This window comes from Vipera berus (genome assembly GCF_964194415.1).
Source record: "Vipera berus genome assembly, chromosome: 17".
NCBI classification, from domain to species: Eukaryota; Metazoa; Chordata; class Lepidosauria; order Squamata; family Viperidae; genus Vipera; species Vipera berus.
This window is the reverse complement of record NC_138220.1, coordinates 6,915,976-6,934,449: the sequence shown is the minus strand read 5'-3', so window position 1 is coordinate 6,934,449 and position 18,474 is coordinate 6,915,976. Positions and strand designations below refer to the sequence as shown.

Sequence of the window (18,474 nt, the reverse complement as noted above, 5' to 3'; positions counted from 1 at the left end):
AACAACCTTCGCTACAAAGCGAAGGTTGGAGACAGGACAATAGTTATTCAAGGAGGCTGGGTCCAGAGCAGGCTTCTTGAGAAGGGGCCTCACCACCGCCTCTTTTAAGGCGGAGGGGAAGACACCCTCCATCAATGAAGCGTTGACAACTGCCTGGAGCCAGCCCCCTGTCACCTCCCCGGTGGCTGAAACCAGCCAGGAGGGACATGGGTCCAGTAAACAAGTTGTAGTGTTCAGTGTGCGCATAATCCTGTCCACATCATCCAAAAAAACAGGGTCAAACTCACCCCAAATGGTATAACCAAGACCTGCCCTCTCCACTCTGCCGGATTCCGCCCAGTCGGAGTCCAAACCAGTCCGGATCTGAGCGATTTTGTCCTGCAAATACTGTACAAATTCCTCAGCCCTACCCTGCAAGCGGTCATCCCTCAGTCGCTGATTAAGCAGTGAGCGGGTCACTCTAAACAGGGCGGCTGGGCGGTTATCTGCGGACGCGATGAGAGCGGAAAAGTAAGCACGCTTTGCCGCTTCCATCGCCACTAGGTAAGACTTAAGATAAGTTCTTAGCCGTGTTCGATCAGATTCGGATCTGCTGGACCTCCAATGGCTCTCTAGGTGTCTTTTCCGGCGCTTCATCTCTCGGAGTCCCTCGGTAAACCAGGGGGCCACCCGGAATCTGCGCTGGGTCAGAGGCTGCAAAGGCACAACTCAATCCAAAGCCCCAGCAGCAACCCTATCCCAGGCTACCACTAGTGCCTCAGCAGAGTCGTGGGCAAGGGAAGCAGGAAATGTCCCAAGCTCCGTCTGGAACCTCTCAGGGTCCATCAGGCGGCTGGGGCGGAACCACCTGGTCAGTTCCACCTCCCAGCAGCGGGGGGGGGGGGGGGTGGCCTACTGAAAGTCTAGCTGGAAAAGAAAATGATCGGACCATGACAGGGGTTGGATAGTTAAATCCCCCTACCAAGATCATTAATCCACTGCCCAGAGATAAAATCCAGGTCGAGTGTGTGCCCTCCATTATGGGTCGGGTCTTGAATTATTTGAGTCAGGTCCATGGCTGTCATGGAAGCCATGAACTCCTGGGCCAACTCAGATGCCTCACCAGCGGAGGGCAGATTGAAATCCCCCAGAACTATAAGCCTGGGGAACTCAATCGCCAACCCGGGCAAGACATCGAGGAGCTGGGGCAGGGCCAATGACACGCAGCTGGGAGACAAGTACGTAACCAATAGGCCCAACTGAACTCTAGGACCCAACTTCAAAAGGAGAGACTCACACCCTCCTATCTGAGGGACAGTGGCCACGCGCGGACAAAGACTCTCCCTAATAATAACCGCCACCCCACCACCCCTGCCCTGGGCCCGCAGCTGGTGAAGCACCCGGAAGCCCGGTGGGCATAGTTCCAAGAGGGGGACACCCCCCTCTTGGCCCAACCAGGTCTCCGTGATGCAGGCCAGGTCCGCGTTCTCCTCCTCAATAAGATCATGTATGAGGGGAGCCTTGTTCACCACGGACCTGGCGTTGAAATAAACCAACCTGAGCCCAGGGTCCTGCAATCCAATGCCCTCGGGGAGGCGAGAAGAGCAACGAGGGCAGGAACAGGCAACCGCTTGAAGACAGCGGTGGCCCGTTCCCCGCTCCCACACTCTCTGCCCCTCCCAATCACCGTCAGGATAGGAAGACCCTCCGCACTCGGAGCTGACTTTGCCCCCAAACCCCTACTCCCCCCCCCCCCGCAACCATCCGATGGTCTGGACTGCTGTCCAGGTCGAACTCCCCCAAGTTCGTTCCGGATCCCTAAAGCCTCCCCCCTCCCGGGTCCCCTTAAAATTTTATATAAAAATCTTAATAAAAATCCCCTCAGCCTCTTCTTTGAAGCATGCCATCTCTCGGGGTCCCACAACCCGTCATCAAGAAAGTTTTTATGTAGGACAGATGGACATTCCTGCGAGAGGGGGGAATCTCGCAGCAAGTAAAGCGTCACCAAGTCCTGCTGCTTCCAGGCCTGACGTTCTTCTTTTGACCAGAAGGACTAGAAACTTGATCTCTTTTTTTACAAAAAAAAAAAAAGCAGACTGCTTTGGCTCCCCTTGGGTCCCTGAGCTCTTGGGACATTGCAGCACACACCCACACACACCTCCAGAGCTGCCCAGTCGACTGTAAAATGGACTCACTCAAAAGAGGACACGAAATAGGTCTGGACTTCACCCTTGGGGAAATCCTTTCCGAAGTCGCCCGGCAGCTCTTCTACTTTCCAGCCGTCGCCCCCATTTTGCACATCCTCCCAATGCTGGAGACCCTCTAGGACCGAGCAGAAAAGCCTCAAATGAAACTCACTCTGCCCCAAATATTCCCCCCCACCCAGTAGGGTAGGGGAATGAATTCTCCCGCTTGGACCCTCCTGATGCCCTTTGAGGGTCTCCCCTCTGTAGCCCAGGGACCCCCATGGAGCCTGGCTCAGGAAAAGGGGCCAAGGTGGAGGGGGCTGCCCAGATCTGGGCCGGGGTCCACCCCCTCCCCTAGCAAGGCCGGGGTATCCGTTTACCTTCGCCGTTTGGGTTCTTGATCAAATTCCGCTTCTTCTTATTGAGAAAGTAGAGGGTTTGCCAGCTGTCTGTGCCGTCCAACTTGGCGTCATTGCCCGCAAAGCCCTCCACCTGTCATTTCAGCAGCCAGAGGGCCCCCCCGTCCACCAGCGCCTTCCACTGGGAGCAAACCAGGCGGCACACCAGCACCAGGTCGAGGGCGGGCAGCCCGGCCAGGATCCGCACCAGGACGGGCTCTGGAAGGGCATCCTTGAGGGAGGGGCAAAGGGAGAGAGTTGGCCCACAGCTCACAACTTGCTTCTTAGTTTGGCACCTGGCATCCATGCTAGGGGGTCATTTCAGACTCTGCTGAGTTGGTTTCCCCCCCCCCCCGTTGCCCCTCAGAAAGCAATAAAGAGAGAGCAGAATCTGCCTTCCGAGGCAACTTCCCGGCCGATCTAGTTGCTGACTAGGGATTTTGCTCAGAGATGGAGCCTAGCAAGGACGCTTTGGCAGGACTGCCACGGGGATGAGTCAGCCTTTCTTGCTGGATCCTCTTTTCCAAACCTGCAGCAGGGACTCCATCGTCTTCTCCCTAGATCGGCCCTCCTCCTCCTCCTTTGCTCCTGAGACTGAAGTTCCCAAATTCCTTCTTTGGAAGAGAGGGGGGGGGCTGTCCTCATCCCACCCACCTGTTATGTACGGGGGGATGAATGAACACAAGCAGCGGCTCACTGACACCACCAGCTAGCGCTCGGCGGGAAAACCAGATAAAGGGATTGGCCATGAGTGTACCTGGCCAGGTATATAAGGGGCACAGGTAACCCCTATTGTGCTGTTCAGTACTTCCACTAATAAAGAGCTGCCATGCTGAATCGTTTGTCCATCGTATTGCCATGCGGTCAAGAACCCACTACACAATAGTGGTGACGAGGGTGGGATCCTGTTTCTCCTGAGGAGCTGAAGTCACTAAGGATCGGAGGAAAGAAGCATCTTTCCCCGAACCATTTACGGCCAGCCAAGCAAGCGCTTGCGGTCAAAGCGGAGGAACAGGACACACCATGGCGAAATTCGGACAGGTTCCGCTGTTTTGACACCCGACACCCTGAGAGATGGGCTTCTCTCCTCAGCCAGGTAGAAGCGTTCCTGCGGGCTAACCACATCACCGATGATGTTCAAAAAGCAGTAGCTCTGACCTGTTTTGAGTGGCCCAGTGATCCACAATCTGGCCGTTAACCTGTGAGCGCCGACGGCAATCGAGACCGTGTCATACAAGGACATCGTAGAGAAGCTGAACAATCACTTTAAGCCGTGAATATCTGAACTGGCTTGGCGAGGTCAGTTCGACCAGCGGTGCCAACGGCCAGGTGAGTCAGCTTCCGAATTTATCGCAGCTCTGTGGGAAGCTGCTCGCCTGTGCAATTTTAGCAACCTGGAAGAAAGGCTGCGAGATTGCATGGTGTGTGGGCTCCGGGGCAAATGGCTGCAGCAGCGACTATATGCCCGGCCAACTATCACACTCCAAGATGCTCAGGATGAGATCTTGGCCAGCGAAGCCGCCGGTGGAGCAGTCAACGCGACCCATCAAGCCTGACCCAGCAGCCCAGGTGGTTCCATTCATTGCGGAGAGGCTGCGAACGGCGGAAGCGGGGACGCGTTGGAGGAGGCTGAGATTGATGTATTACATCAAAAGCAAGGAAGACATCAAACGCGGCGTGACAATGATGGAAGCCAGCAGAAGCCCACAACGGCCAACAAAAGTACCAAATGTACCGGCTGCAGCTGCAGAGAAACTGTTCAAAAGTGTGCCGGTTGCGGAGGGAATCATCCGAGAGCGACCTGCAAATTCCGAAACGCAAAGTGTCAGTCCTGCGGCAAGACGGGACACATCGCAGCCATCTGCTGGAATCGCACACGAGACAGCCTGTATGAACTTCAATTGATGGACGCGTGGCCTAAAGGTACTGAGTCCCCTCAGCTCACCTCTACCAATTTTTTTGAAAGTAGGAGGACCGTGTCTCACACAGAGATCCACCAGTTACTCACACCAAAAATCAAACTGGAGGTCCGTTTGCAAGGTGTACCTTGCAAGATGGAACTTGACTCCGGGTCCGCAGTCTCCATAATTTCTTATGAGACATTTAAAGCAGTTTGCGGCCGGAGCAAACGGTGGGCTCAATTGAAGCCCACCAACATTCAGTTATCTGATTTCCAGCATGCCCCTATTAAGGTCAAGGGGGAGGCCACCATGATAGTGGAGTTCAAACACTTCCAGGGTCCCTTGGACGTCCTGGTAGCTGAAGGCCGGAGGACCAGTTTAGTGGGGCTGAATTGGTTTGGCGCTCTGGGAATAGGGATCTCAGGGATCCATAACACCCAGTCCAAAAGCCTCGAATCCATCTGCAAAATGTTTGCAGACATATTCGATGGCAAGCTCAGCAAATACACAGGGCCCCCCATAAAATTTAAGTTGAACCCTAATATCTTTCCCGTGAGAATTAAGGCCAGAAGAGTCCCCTTCACTCTCAAGCACAAGACTGAGAGTGAATTGGACAAATTAGTGCACCAAGGGGTGTTAGAACCAGTAGAAGGGGGAGAGTGGGAGACCCCAATAGTCACCCCACTTAAAGCTAATGGGGAGGTTAGAATTTGTGCAGATTATAAGGCTACGGTGAACCAGGCCCTGAACACGCACGCTTACCCAGTCTTGACGGTAAGACACGTCCTCTCCTCACTCCAGGGCGGCGCCATCTTTGCCAAGCTCGATCTGGCGCAGGCGTATCAGCAACTCCCGGTTACCAGGGAGATGGCAGATACTCAGACAATTGTAACACAGAGAGGAGCTTTCAGAGTTAACCGTCTACAGTTCAGTGTCTCTGTAGCTCCTGGAATTTTTCAGGAGGTGATGGAGAGGACTCTGAAGGGCATACCTGGAGTATGCCCTTACTTTGATGATGTCCTTATCGCTGGAGATTCTGAAGAGGTCCTAGCTGACAGGCTGCAGGCTGTTTTAAGCAGATTCCACTCTGCAGGGTTAAAACTAAAAAAGGACAAATGCAGCATTGGAGTGGCATCCACTGAATTCCTTGGATTCAGAATTGATGCCAAAGGAATTCACTCTACTGATTCTAAGGTAAGAGCAATTAAGATGGCTCCAACCCCTAAAAACAAAGCTGAATTGCAAGCTTTCCTGGGGTTACTAAATTTTTATCATGCTTTCTGGCCCCACAAAGCGGCAATTGCTGAGCCTTTACACAGGCTCTTAGACAAGAAAACGCCTTGGAATTGGACCAAGGTCCACGAGCATAGTTTCCAGAATCTAAAAGGCCTATTGTCCTGTAATTCAACTGTCACACACTTTATAGAAAACAAACCCATCTGCATCGCATGTGATGCATCCCCCTATGGAGTGGGTGCTGTCCTAAGTCACATGGAGGACAATGGGGAACAGAGACCCATTGCTTATTACTCCCGAACACTGTCAAGGGCAGAGAGGAACTACGCCCAAATAGACAAGGAGGCCCTGGCAATAGTGACGGGAGTCAAAAAATTCCATGACTACGTATATGGCAGGGAATTCACTATTTTCACGGATCATAAGCCTCTGCTGGGGTTGTTCACGACTGACAGACAAACCCCACAAATCCTATCACCCAGGATGCTGAGGTGGTCCATATTCCTATCTGCATACACATGTAAACTGGTACACAAACCAGGAAAGGACATGGGCCATGCGGATGGATTAAGCAGGTTACCAGTAGCCACTGCAGAACCGGATCCGGCACCTGCTGAACAGATAATGGCCATCCAGGATCTACCGGAATGCCCGCTCCACGCTAAGGACATTGCTGCTGGTACCACAGCTGACAAGGTCATGAGCAGGGTACAGGCATGGGTAGCCCCAGGGTGGCAAGAAAAGAGTCCAGGCCCGGAATTTCAGGCATTCTTCACAAGGAGACATGAGCTGTCTTCTCATAAAGGATGCCTATTGTGGGTTAGCAGGGTCATCATTCCTGAGAAACCTAGGGATAGGGTCTTACAGTCACTACATGAGGGACACCCTGGCATAGTCAGGATGAAGGCGTTATCCAGGAGTTACTTGTGGTGGCCTGGCCTTGACAAGAGTGGCCGCAGAGACAGAACAACCCATCCCCACCAGGGAACTACACACCGGCAATCTGGTTTGGGTCAGAAACTATGGGCCTGGACATGTGTGGATTCAGGGGGTGGTGATTGACAGAACGGGGCCTTTGTCTTACATTGTAGAGGTGGAGGAGGGCTGGCAGGTCAGACGACATATTGACCAGATCAGGAAGCGGGTCCCTGAAAAGTCACAGATCAACCGGCCCACCCAACCAAAAACAATGGGATCCGGGATGGAGGAGGATCTCATGGACACTGAACTGATATCAGAGAGTTTGGGCAGGGCTGAACAACAACAGGAACAACAACAATAGCCCACCAGGACAATGCAGTCGTTGAGCCCCAGAGCCAGGTCTCAACTTATGATGCGGCTGTCCAGGAAGGGGAGCAACCCCTGAGACGGTCATCCAGGGCTCATAGGCCACCTCCCTATTTGGAGGACTATGTAAGGTCATAAGGGTGGACTCGACGTGTCTAATCATCACCAGTGGAAAAAATATGTTAGGGAAAAAAATGTTTATTGTTTGTTATTATGGGGGAAGGGGTGTTATGTACGGGGATGAATGAACAAAAGCAGCGGCTCACTGACACCACCAGGTGGTGCTGTACTGTGACAGGATTGGCTGGCTAGTGCTCGGCAGGAAAACCAGATAAAGGGATTGGCCGTGAGCGTACCTGGCCAGGTATATAAGGGGCACAGGTAACCCCTATTGTGCTGTTCAGTACTTCCACCAATAAAGAGCTGCCATGCTGAACCCTTTGTCCATCGTATTGCCATGCGGTCGAGAACCCACTACACAATACCACCCATCCCCAGGAAGAGGTTTTGTCCCTTTGTAGCCGCCTTTGGGACCTTTGATCGATGGAAGCTTTCAAGAAGAGACTGGACTGTCGTAGGTCAGGAATGGTGTAGTTTCTTCTGCTTGGTTGGGGGGTTGGACTAGATGACCTAGAAGGTCCCTTCCAGCTCTATTCTATTCTACTGCAACCCGTTTTGCTCTACACCACTGTAAAACAGCTGTTGAGACTCTAGAAAAACGGGAAGAGAAGAGCAACCAAGATGATCAGGGGACCGGAGGCTAAAACATACAAGGAACGGTTGCAGGAACCGGGCATGGCTAATCCGGTGAAGAGAAGGACCAGGGGAGGCATGACAGCAGCCTTCCAATATTTGAGGGGCTGCCACAGAGAGGAGGAGGGGGGGTCAACCTGTTTTCCAAAGCCCCCCAAGGCCAGACAAGGAAGAACGGATGGAAAGGGATGGAGGAGAGATTCAGCCTAGAAATAAGGAGACATTTCCTTTTCCACCGATGGAAAAGTTTGCCTTCAGAAGTTGTGGGGGGCTTCATCACTGGAGGCTTTTAAGAAGAGACTGGACTGCCCCCGGTCAGAAATGGTGTCGGGTCTCCTGCTTGAACGGGGTGTGGGGGGGTTCGACTAGATGACCTCCAAGGTCCCTTCCAATTCTCTAATTCTAATTCTAATTCTTCTCTGACTGTCAGGACCCACCCCAATCCACGTCTTAGGAAAACAAAAACTCTTGGGAGTCAGTTCTAGTCCAAAAGGAATTTTTACTAGGACATGCTTGGTTGTGGAAATACAAGACAGGACTTGGTATTGTTTTACAAATTGAAACTTTATAAAGAGTTCCCGGTTCAACCCCCCCCTTCCCTCAACCCCATTTGGTCAGCCCCCCATCATTTTCCTTCGTGTCATCCCTTTCGTGGGAAAAAGGGAACTTTGAATCTTTATGGTTATTGCCTTCTTCCTCTACAGATTCAAATGGAGACACAGGCCAGATGCCTCCTTCTCTAACCCCCCCCCCCTTTTGTTCCCCCAGTTCAAAAGGTTTCCCTTGGTCTTTGAAATAACCTAAGGCAGGCTGAATCCACATCCGCTCCGCCTTCCTCGGGAGATGGCAGAATCCATGGGGGGGGATAATGTTTTAAACATACATTTATGAATGTGATATAAATAGATTCTGACACTGACCCAATCCCTCCCCTCCTCCGGGAGAATTAAGGGCTTTTAGAGTTTTTTTTGGGGGGGGCTCAAAAAGAGAAGGAGGGAGAAAGATCCCCAGCACTTACCATTGGGGGGGTGGCCCTGCGGGCAATGCCAGGGGGTGCAAACGGGCAGGCGGGCAAGGGTGGCGAGTGAGACAGCAGCCGGGCAACATCTGGGGGAGCCGGCCGAGAGACTCCGCCTCCCTCCGGGGCTGGGCTGGGCTGCTTGTCGCAGGCAAGTAACTCCAACGGGACGCCGGCCAGGAAGGGGTGGGAGGGGTCGGTTTACACCCCACCCCACCCCGCAATCTACCCCCACGGCAGGAAAGGGAGGGGGGGCTCACTTGGCAAGGATTGAAGAGGAGGGGGCGAGAATACAAGGGGGATTCCCTCTTCACTGGGGAGGGGGCTGAGGAAGGCACAAGGACGGTCCCCGATGCGTCACAGTCCTGGGATTTCCTTGTGGTGTCCCCTCCGCGCCGGGTCGCTTTCCAGGCCATTCAGCGCGAGCGGGGGGAGGGCTGATGATCAGGGTGCGACGGGAGCTTCCTCCCCCCCCACGCTCTCCCCAATTATTTATTTATTTATTTATTTATTTATTTATTTATTTATTATTTATTTGATTGATTGATTGATTGATTGATTGATTGATTGATTCCATTTACATCCCGCCCTTCCTGGAATTGGGTATGTGTAGTTTAATGAAGAGAAGGGTGAGGGGGGACATGATAGCAGTGTTCCAATATCTCAGGGGCTGCCCCAAAGAAGAGGGAGTCAAGCTCTTCTCCAAAGCCCCTGAAAGCAGGAGAAGAAGCCACGGATGGAAGCTAATCAAGGAGAGAAGCAACCCGGAACTAAGGAGAAACTTCCTGACACTGAGGACAATTAACCAGTGGAACCACCTGACTCCAGAAGTGGTGAATGGCTCCATCACTGGAAGTTTTTAAGAAGAGACTGGACAGCCATTTGCCTGAAATGGTATAGGGCAGGGGTCGGCAACCTCGGCTCTTTTATGACTCGTGGACTACAACTCCCAGAATTCCTGAGCCAGCTCTGCTGGCTCAGGAATTCTGGGAGTTGAAGTCCACGAGTCATAAAAGAGCCGAGGTTGCCGACCCCTGGTATAGGGTTTCCTGCCTGAGCAGGGGGTTGGACTAGATGACCTCCAAGGTCCCTTCCAACTTTATATTATTATTATTATTATTATTATTATTATTATTATTATTATTATTATTATTATTATTATTATTATTATTATTATTTATTATTATTATTATTATTATTATTATTATTATTATTATTATTACTGTTATTACTGTTATTATTATTGTTGTTGTTGTTATTATTGTTATTATTATTATTATTATTATTATTATTATTATTATTATTATTATTATTATTATTATTATTTTGCGCTGCGGACGCTAAGGCAAAGGCAGGGGCACTTTGCACGCGCTCAGAAGCGCTCTTTCCAGTTTCCCGGTTGCCGCGCGGCTCTTCCCGGGGGATCTGAAGGAGGAGGGCGACGGAGACACACACACCCCCCCCGACTCCCAAGGACGGGGCGGTGGGTGGGGGGGTGGTGGATGGAAGGGGCAAGAAGGGAATCCCGCTCATTTGCATGCGATGACGCAAGCCACGCCAGGCCACGCCCTCCGCGCAGGGAGATCTCCTCCAGACGCCTCGCCGACTCCTTTCCCCTTCTCCTTCCCACCCGGAGAGACATCCGCAGGAAGGTGAGCCGCCTCCCCGGACTCCCCCTGCCGCCTTTCGGGCTCCGAAGGGCGGAGAGAAGCGGTGCGAGGCGGGGGGGGGTGGGGGAGAAAAAAAAACCTCGCCAGCGAGCCCGGAAGTCTGGGAAGCGGCGCGCTCCTCTTGCCTTTTCGTAGCTCTTGCCAGCCCGCCGGCCGCGTTTCGCTTTCGGTTTGGCCAGCGCGGTGTCCGCGGAGCGTCAGCTGCTATTCCGGCAAGTGCGGAGCCGGCAGCGGGGCGGGGCGGGGGCTCCTCCCGGGGTGGGGGGCGGCCTAGAGGGAGGTCTGCAGGCTTCCGGGGGGCGAGGAAGGCGGCCCACCCCCGGAGGGGTGCCTGGGGTGGTGGTGGGGGTCATCCACGGAAGCCCTGCCCCTGCTGCACGGCTCCGGGTCTTCCAGATGTCGCTGCCTTAAGAAGAGACTCAGTGACAGCCACATGTCTGAAATGGCGTAGGTTCTCCTGCTGGAGCAGGGGGCTGGACTAGAAGACCTCCCAGGTCCCTCTCGGCTCTGGCTCGTTCCTGCCTGGAGCTGGAGGCTCCATCGAGTACTGCTGGAGCCCTTGCCGGGCTGCCCCGGTTTCCCCACCCGCCTCCCTTGCTTAATCGTCGGCTCAGGTAGACTACCCCCTGCCAGGGCGGTTCTACCACTGCAGCCCAGCTCCAAGACTGAGTGTCAGAATCCATTTATATCATATTCATAAATGGAATGTTTCAAACATTATTCCATGGAATTCTGCCATCTCCCGAAGAGAAGAGAATAGATGTGTATTGAACCCGCAATAGGCATTTCAAAGGAAAGGAGAAGCCTTTTGAACTGGGGAAACAAAAGGGGGGGCTAGCATCTGGCTTGTGTCAGGGAAGAGAGCAATAAACATGAAGGGTCCTAAGTTCCTTTTTCCCACGAGAGGGATGATACGAGATAAAGGATGGGGGACTGACCAAATGGGGTTAAGGGGGGGTTAAACTGGGAACTCTTTATAAGGGTTTACTTCGTGGAATAATATTAAGTCCTGTCTCATTCCTACAACCAAGCATGTCATAGTAAAGATTCTTTTTGGAATAGATTTGACTCCCAAGAATTTTGTCTTCCTAAGACGTGGTTTGGGGTGGGTCCTGACACTGAGCCTTCCCCCCCCATCTCTCTTATTTCTTCTCTTCTCTTTTTTTCCTTTTTTTTTATTGAAAAGTTTTACAATACATTTTTGAATACAAAAAAAACCCCTCCTCCCCCTCCCCTCTCCCCAACCCCTCCCTCCCCCCTCCCTGACTTCCCAGAGCTGAATACAGGGTATAAAAATACAAACAAGCATAATCTAAAATATGCTAACAACAGTAAAACATTGAATTCTGTCGCACTTTAACTCTCCATCGTCAAAATATTAATAAAATAACTACTACTAACTAGTTATACATCATATAGATCCACTACCTATTCAAATGCTAAATGAAACTTCTCTTTTTTTTTCTGTCTTCACAGGTGGCGAGCATGGAGACGCTCCCGGAGGACGCCCTGCTTGCGGTGCTGGTTCTCGTGCCCGCCCGGGATCTGGTGCTTCGCTGCCGGCTGGTCTGCTCCCTCTGGCGCAGGCTGGTAGACTTGCCTTCGCTCTGGAGGCTCAAGTGTCAACGGGAGGGCTACCGGCCGGAGCCGCTGGACAGCCACGTCCCGGGCTGGCAGGATTTCTACTTCCTCTGCAGCCTGAAGAAGAACTTGATCAAGAGCCCCTGTGCTGAAGGTGGGAAGGGGGAGTCAAGGGGGCTGAGCTGCCCCTCTTTTTTGGGAGGGTGTCAGGTTTCGGACCACTCAAAGCTTGTTTTCCCTGACCAGCCTGCTCTGATCCTGGATAATAAAGCGAATCAGGGCCAGGATGGAAGACCACCAGGCGATCCAAACAGAGGTGCCAACGTGGCTGAGCAAATTTAAAAAAAAAACTTCCAGAAATAACAAAATGCAACCAGTTCCATAATTCTGCCTCCAAAAATTAGCCTGTTTTAAGGCAGGGCTCTTCAAACCTGGTCTTTTTATGACTTGTGGACTTCAACTCCCAGAATTCCTCAACCAGCGTGCACGTTGGCTGAGGAATTCTGGGAGTTGAAGTCCACAAGTCATAAAAGGGCCAAGTTTAAAGTTCCGGACTTCAACTCCCAGAATTCCTCAGCCAGCACGCACGTTGGCTGAGGAATTCTGGGAGTTGAAGTCCCCAAGGCATAAAAGGACCAAGTTTGAGAAGCCCTGTTTTAAGGCCTCGTCTCTGCTTCCTTACCTCGAAATGTTTCCAAAGCACCGAAACACACAACTTCTTTGTGTGTTTTTTCTCTCTCCTGCCACAGACGGCTTCGATCCCTGGCAGAAAGAATCCGACGGAGGCAATGGCTGGAAAATCGAGCAGCTTCCGGGAGATCACGGAAGAAATTTCCCTCTTCCCCACGTTCAGAAGTACTTCGTGACGTCTTACGAGTGAGCAGCGCGACGGCGGCCTCTTCGGCCAACTGCAGGATTCCTTGGGTGTTTCTGACATCTGGATTTGACCATCAAGGGACGGGCTCCTTCCATGTTGGGAATTTCCAGCTGTGTTTCTCCCACAGGCAGCTTGGAAGCTTCAAATCCCCCAGGATCTCAAGTTTATTTTTATTGAATTTATGGATGGGCTGCCCATCTTAGCACAAGGCAGCTTATACTATTAACAAAGTAGAATTATGTATAGATTAATATCGGATGCCGCCTCTTCCCTCCCCCCTCCGCTCATCCTCCTCCCTCCCTCGCCATCTTTTAGCTACCGTATTTCATATTTTTATAGAGCTAGTCCTCCTCTTACAACAGCTCACTTAGTGACTGTTTGAAATTGCAGCAGCACTGAAAAAAAGTGACCTACGACGACCGCTTTTCACACGACCGTTGCGGCATCCCTGTGATCACGTGATCCATGTTCGTACGCTTGCAACAGACTCACAACGGTCGCAGCCTCTGGGGATCACGCAATCCCGTTTCACGACCTTCCGACAAGCCAGTTTCACTTACTAACTGAACTAACTGATTCACTTAACGACTGTGGCAAGAACAGTTGCGAAACGGGGCAAAACTCACTGAACAGCTGTCTCGCTTAGCGACATAAATTCTGGGCTCAGTTGTCCTTTTGTACAGGCAGTCCTCGACTTCACGACCGCCAGTGAGCCCAGAATTTATGTCGCTAAGTGAGAAATTTCTTAAGTGGGTTTTGCCCCCTTGTTACCGCTATTCTTGCCCTCGTTAGGTGGAGGCCTGCGGTTGTTCAGTAAGTCACACGGTCCTTAAGTGAATCCGGCTTTCCCCCAGTGACTTTGCTGGTCAGAAGGTCGCAAAAGGGGATCGTGTGATCTCCGGGACGCTGCGACCGTCGTAACTGCGAACCCGTTGCCAAGCGTACGAACCTGGATCACCGTGATCATGGGGATGCTGCATCGGTTGTAAGTTCAGTGCAGTAACTTCGAACAGTCACTAAGTGAACCATTGTAAATTGAGGACTAGCTGTATAAAAATACAATAGCTAAAAGATGGGGAGGGATGGAGGAGGAGGGGCTATAACTGCTTTTGAGGAGGGGTCCCTCCTGGAAAGTACTTGAAAAGTCCCAAAGGTGCTTTTTTTCGAGAGGCCACTGGACTTCCTTGTTTTTCCTTTGAAGACATTTCACTTCTCACCCAAGAAGCTTCCTCAGCTTTGACTGGATGGTGGAGAATGAAAGGATTTATACTCCTTGCAGACAGCCGGTCATTTGCATCCTTTTAGAGCAAGGGTGTCAAACTCAATTTCATTGAGGGCCGCATCAGCATTGCGGTTGCCCTCAGGGGGGTGGGTGGGTGTGGCCAGGGTGGGCGTGGCCTACTGGGTGGGTGTGGCTAGAGTGCATATGGCCTACTGGATGGGCGTGGCCAGCTCTACATCGTTCGCATGAAGGGGGCCTATGGGGGCCTGGGCAGGAGTGGGACAGATCTGAGGGTCTCTGGCAGAAGGAGGGTCTCTCGGCCAGGGCCAAGGCAGCGAGGGCCGTTCCCTCACTGTTTCCAGGATGGCTTTGCAGGCCGCATGAAACCACTTCGCGGGCTGGATCCGGCCCCCGGGCCTTGTGTTTGCATGTCTGGTTTAGAGGGTCATTGAGGCCACCTGGAACTTTATCTGTGTCCCCTGGGTCACCTGAGCAGTGCAAATAGGTGTGGAAGTTTCTTGGAGCTGCTGAAAGGAAGAAGACTCCGCACCCATTTGCACCACACATTTGACCCTGAGGACGCAGATAACCCTCCAGGTGGCCTCAACGGCTCTCTACAAAGATGCAAATGACCAGCTCTCTGCAAGGAGTATAAATCCTTCCGTTCCCTACCATCCGGTCAGAGCTGAAGAAGCTTCTTGGATGAGAAGCGAAACGTCTTCAAAGAAAAACAGGAAAGTCCAGTTGCCTCGTGAAAAAAGCACCTTTGGGACAACCATGACCTGGATGACGGAGAACCTCCGTAGACATTTACTCGAAAAGTCCTTTAACAATAATTCGTGGTTTGTGTTCCGCAAACCTTAGTTTTTCTCTTCCCGGCCAGGTCCTGCATGAAGAGGCAGCTGATCACCTTACGGGATGACGGCTACTGGGACCAGTTGATGGACGAGGTCCGGCCTGATATTGTGGTGAGCGACTGGTGAGTGGCAGGAGGAGAGGCGGACGGATGCGCGAGCACAAAAACACAGTTGGGCAGCGCTAAAAACGGCTCCATCCAAGCGGGAGGCAGAATGCGGCCCCCTATTCGTTCTCCTTGCTTTCGCGCAGAAGGAATATAGCTACCCCTAACAGTTCACTTAGGGACCATTCAAAGTTACAACAGCACTGGAAAAAGTGGGATCTTTATTATTATTATTTTTGATCATCGAACAGTCAGCCAGATGTTCAGACTGGATTTGACATTTTTAGTATTTAGTATTTAGTATATTTGTATACCGCCCTTCTCCCGAAGGACTCAGGGCGGTGAACAGGGCACATATAAAAATACAGAATACAAAAATTAAAAGAGAATTAAATAGGAGCCCGAGCTAAAACAATAGATGGTAATAAAAAATCCACAATAAAAACCCCAACACATCCCCCATCAGGCCAGGCCGGCTTGTTCAAATAGATAGGTCTTCAGACCGCGTCGGAAGGAGCGAAGGTCAGGTGCCATCCGGAGCTCAACCGGCAGCTGATTCCATAAATTTTTGTCTGTCGATAGGCAGATCTGGATGTTTGATGGTATTACAGGTATCGTCGCAGAATGGACGATATTTATTATTATTGTTATTATTATTATTATTATACTTTTATTCATTAAACCTGAACCTCAGTCAACTGAACACTCAAATTGTCTGGCGCTGATGGTTGACACGGGTTGCTGCCAGCATCCTAGTTGCATCAACCAGGTATCTCCTTAAAATCTAAGATGTTTCGAGTAGCGCCGGTTTTTTTGTAGCATTGCTGGAGTTATTGCAGGAAGCTGCAATTTCTTGATGTGTTTTGCACAGTTTTTGGACATAGTTCCCAGTGCCCCGATGACAGTGGGCATCACTGTTACACGTTTCATTCATAATCGCGCAGTTTCGATGGCCAGGTCGCGGTATTTCGTAATTTTTTCCGTTTTTTTAAAATTGTTGTTATTGATCATCGCACAGTCAGCCAAATGTTCAGACTGGATTTGGCATTTTTGTCTACCTATCGAGTCCTTACCAAGGACCTGGGATAGGCAGATGTGGATGTTTGTTGATATTATTATTGTTAATGTTGTTCTTGTTATATCAACCACCTCCATTGTGCTGATCCTCCATTAGGGCCCTTACAAAGAGATAGGTGGGTTGGGGCCAACCTCACTTCGGGGGTGGGGGGGGGCAAGATGTTCCAGAGGGCAGGAGCCACAGCAGAGAAGGCCCCCCCCTTCCTGGACCCCACCAGCTGTAATAATCGATCTTGAACAACTGTCTCTCTTAGCAGCCGATGTTTTGGACTCAATTATGGTTGTAAGTCATAAATTGAGGGCCACAATACAGAACCACCAGTATCCCTATTGATCTCCTTTAAGAGCTGACATTCTCTCCTTCGGCCCCACTTGTCCCCAGGTACGCCGCGCGTTTTGACTGCGGTTGCCAGTACCAAATCTGCGTGAGGCTCCTGTCCGAAGACTACATTGTCCTCCAGGAGTTTCTGCCGGAAAAAGTGGTGATGGAACAGTGGAGCGACGCAGAATGGCGCAAGGTAGGGAGGGGGGGGTGTCGGACCGCAGCCCTGTTCCCACCCCCAAGATTCAGCTCGTGGCTTCGGTTGAGGAGCCAGAGGGTTTTTTTATTTGCCAATAAAGGAGAATATTTGTAGCTCGGGGTTGACATGAAGGGCCCTCGGTGCTCTCTGGGCTGGGTTGTTTTCTTGCAGACGTCTCGTGACCCAACTAGGGAACATCATCAGGGCTAGAAGGAAGGGGAATATGCAGAGAGGAGGAGATGGGGGGGGTGGAGGAGGAAGATGGGGAGGAGGAAAAGGACTGTGGGGGTCCTTGGTGCTCTCTGAGCTTGCTGGCTTTCTTGCAGACGTCTCATGACCCAACTAGGTAACCTCATCAGTGCTAGAAGGAAGTAGGAGTTGAGGAGGAGGAGGAGGAAGCAAAGGACTGTGGGGTCCTTGGGGTCCTCTGAGCTGGGTTGTTTTCTTGCAGACGTTTCGTGACCCAACTAGGTAACGTCATCAGTGCTAGAAGGAAGGGAGAGGAGGAGGAAGAGGACTGGGGGGTCCTTGATGCTCTCTGAGCTGGGTGGCTTTCTTGCAGACGTCTCATGACCCAACTAGGGAACATCATCAGTGCTAGAAGGAAGCAGGAGTTGAGGAGGAGGAGGAGGAGGAGGAGGAGGAGGAGGAAGCAAAGGACTGTGGGGTCCTTGGTGCCCTCTGAGCTGGGTTGTTTTCTTGCAGACGTTTCGTGACCCAACTAGGTAACGTCATCAGTGCTAGAAGGGAACTGGGGTTTGTGGAGAGGAGGGCGGCTGTGGGGTCCTTGGTGCTCTCTGAGCTTGTGGGTTTTTTTGTGCAAACATCTCATCACCCAACTAAGCAACATCAGCAGTGCTAATAAGGAGAGAGGCTTGCTGCCTCTTTATTATCCCTCCTAGCTCTGATGATTGATGTTACCTTGTTGGGTCATGAAACGTCTGCAAGGAAACAACCCAGCTCAGAGAGCACCAAGGACCCCACCGTTTTTTTATCTTATTTATCGTTAAAACTTAACACGCTGCCCATCTCACAAAAATAATGGTTTTACTTCGGAGGTGTAATAGCGTCTTGCGGATAAGGCTGCCTGCTGTGTGTAACACGCACAACGGGGTGCTTTTGAGAGCCCGCCCGGGTTCGAGCTGGCGGTTTGTAAAAATCCCCTCAGTAATTCTAGAATCGAATCTGGGGACGGAATTGGACAAAATGCCACTTCTCACCTGCTCCTCGCCTTCTTTCTCCTGCTCAGGTGTCGTACACGTTTCACAACTATCCTCCCGGCGTCCGTCACGTCTTATTTAGTCACGGAGGCCAAGACACGCAATTCTGGTCTGGCTGGTACGGGGTGCGAGTCACCAACAGCAGCCTCACTCTGGGTCCCCAAGTGGCGGATTGATGCACAAGGGCTGCTGCGGTTTGCATGGACTACAACTCCCATCGTGCCCAGTAAGTGGCTCTGGGGAAGGTCAGTCTAACCCTTGACATGACAAGGGTTGAATTCCAGTTCACCCCAAAGGGCCCTAAAAATCCACCTGGCTATTTTTTTTTTCCTCCGGCTGAGAGAAATAAATCTGTAGGTATTTATGGATTAACAGCTCTTTCTCCTTGCTTCTCCTCCTGCAACATTGCAACGCCTGGAAAGTTGTACAATTGTGGTATTTAATAAAAAGTCAAATCTGTGTCGCCCCGATTCCCTCTTCTGGCTTTAGCGACGAGGGCCGACGTGACGTGAGCGAACGCAGCTGGTGCTTTCAGATACAATTCTTAAATGTTTATTTACAGTGAATTTAGTCATCGTATCGTTCTA

The 18,474-nt window shown here is 51.5% G+C and overlaps 1 protein-coding gene and 1 pseudogene across 4 annotated transcripts in view; one reads left to right on the top strand and one right to left on the bottom strand.

Moving 5' to 3' along the window:
• LOC308675881 (F-box only protein 6-like) overlaps nt 1-18,350 on the top strand; it is a 41,689-nt gene extending 23,339 nt beyond the window's left edge. The window contains exons 6-10 of one of the 3 annotated variants that reach the window (XR_014028231.1): nt 11,905-12,163; nt 12,759-12,885; nt 14,992-15,076; nt 16,529-16,664; nt 17,917-18,350. Coding sequence is in view for 1 of the 3 variants with exons in the window: in XM_081341491.1 (XP_081197617.1) it covers nt 11,905-12,163; nt 12,759-12,885; nt 14,992-15,087; nt 16,529-16,664; nt 17,917-18,063 (765 nt within the window). In the remaining 2 variants the exon portion in view is untranslated. The other 2 variants (XR_014028232.1, XM_081341491.1) reach the window with 2 other exon arrangements.
• LOC308675735 (F-box only protein 2-like) lies at nt 2,171-3,110 on the bottom strand (annotated as a pseudogene). The gene is made up of 3 exons: nt 3,093-3,110; nt 2,546-2,795; nt 2,171-2,301 (listed from the first exon to the last, which is right to left on the bottom strand). The product of its transcript is annotated as an F-box only protein 2-like (transcript).
• Nucleotides 18,351-18,474: the final 124 nt, after the last annotated feature.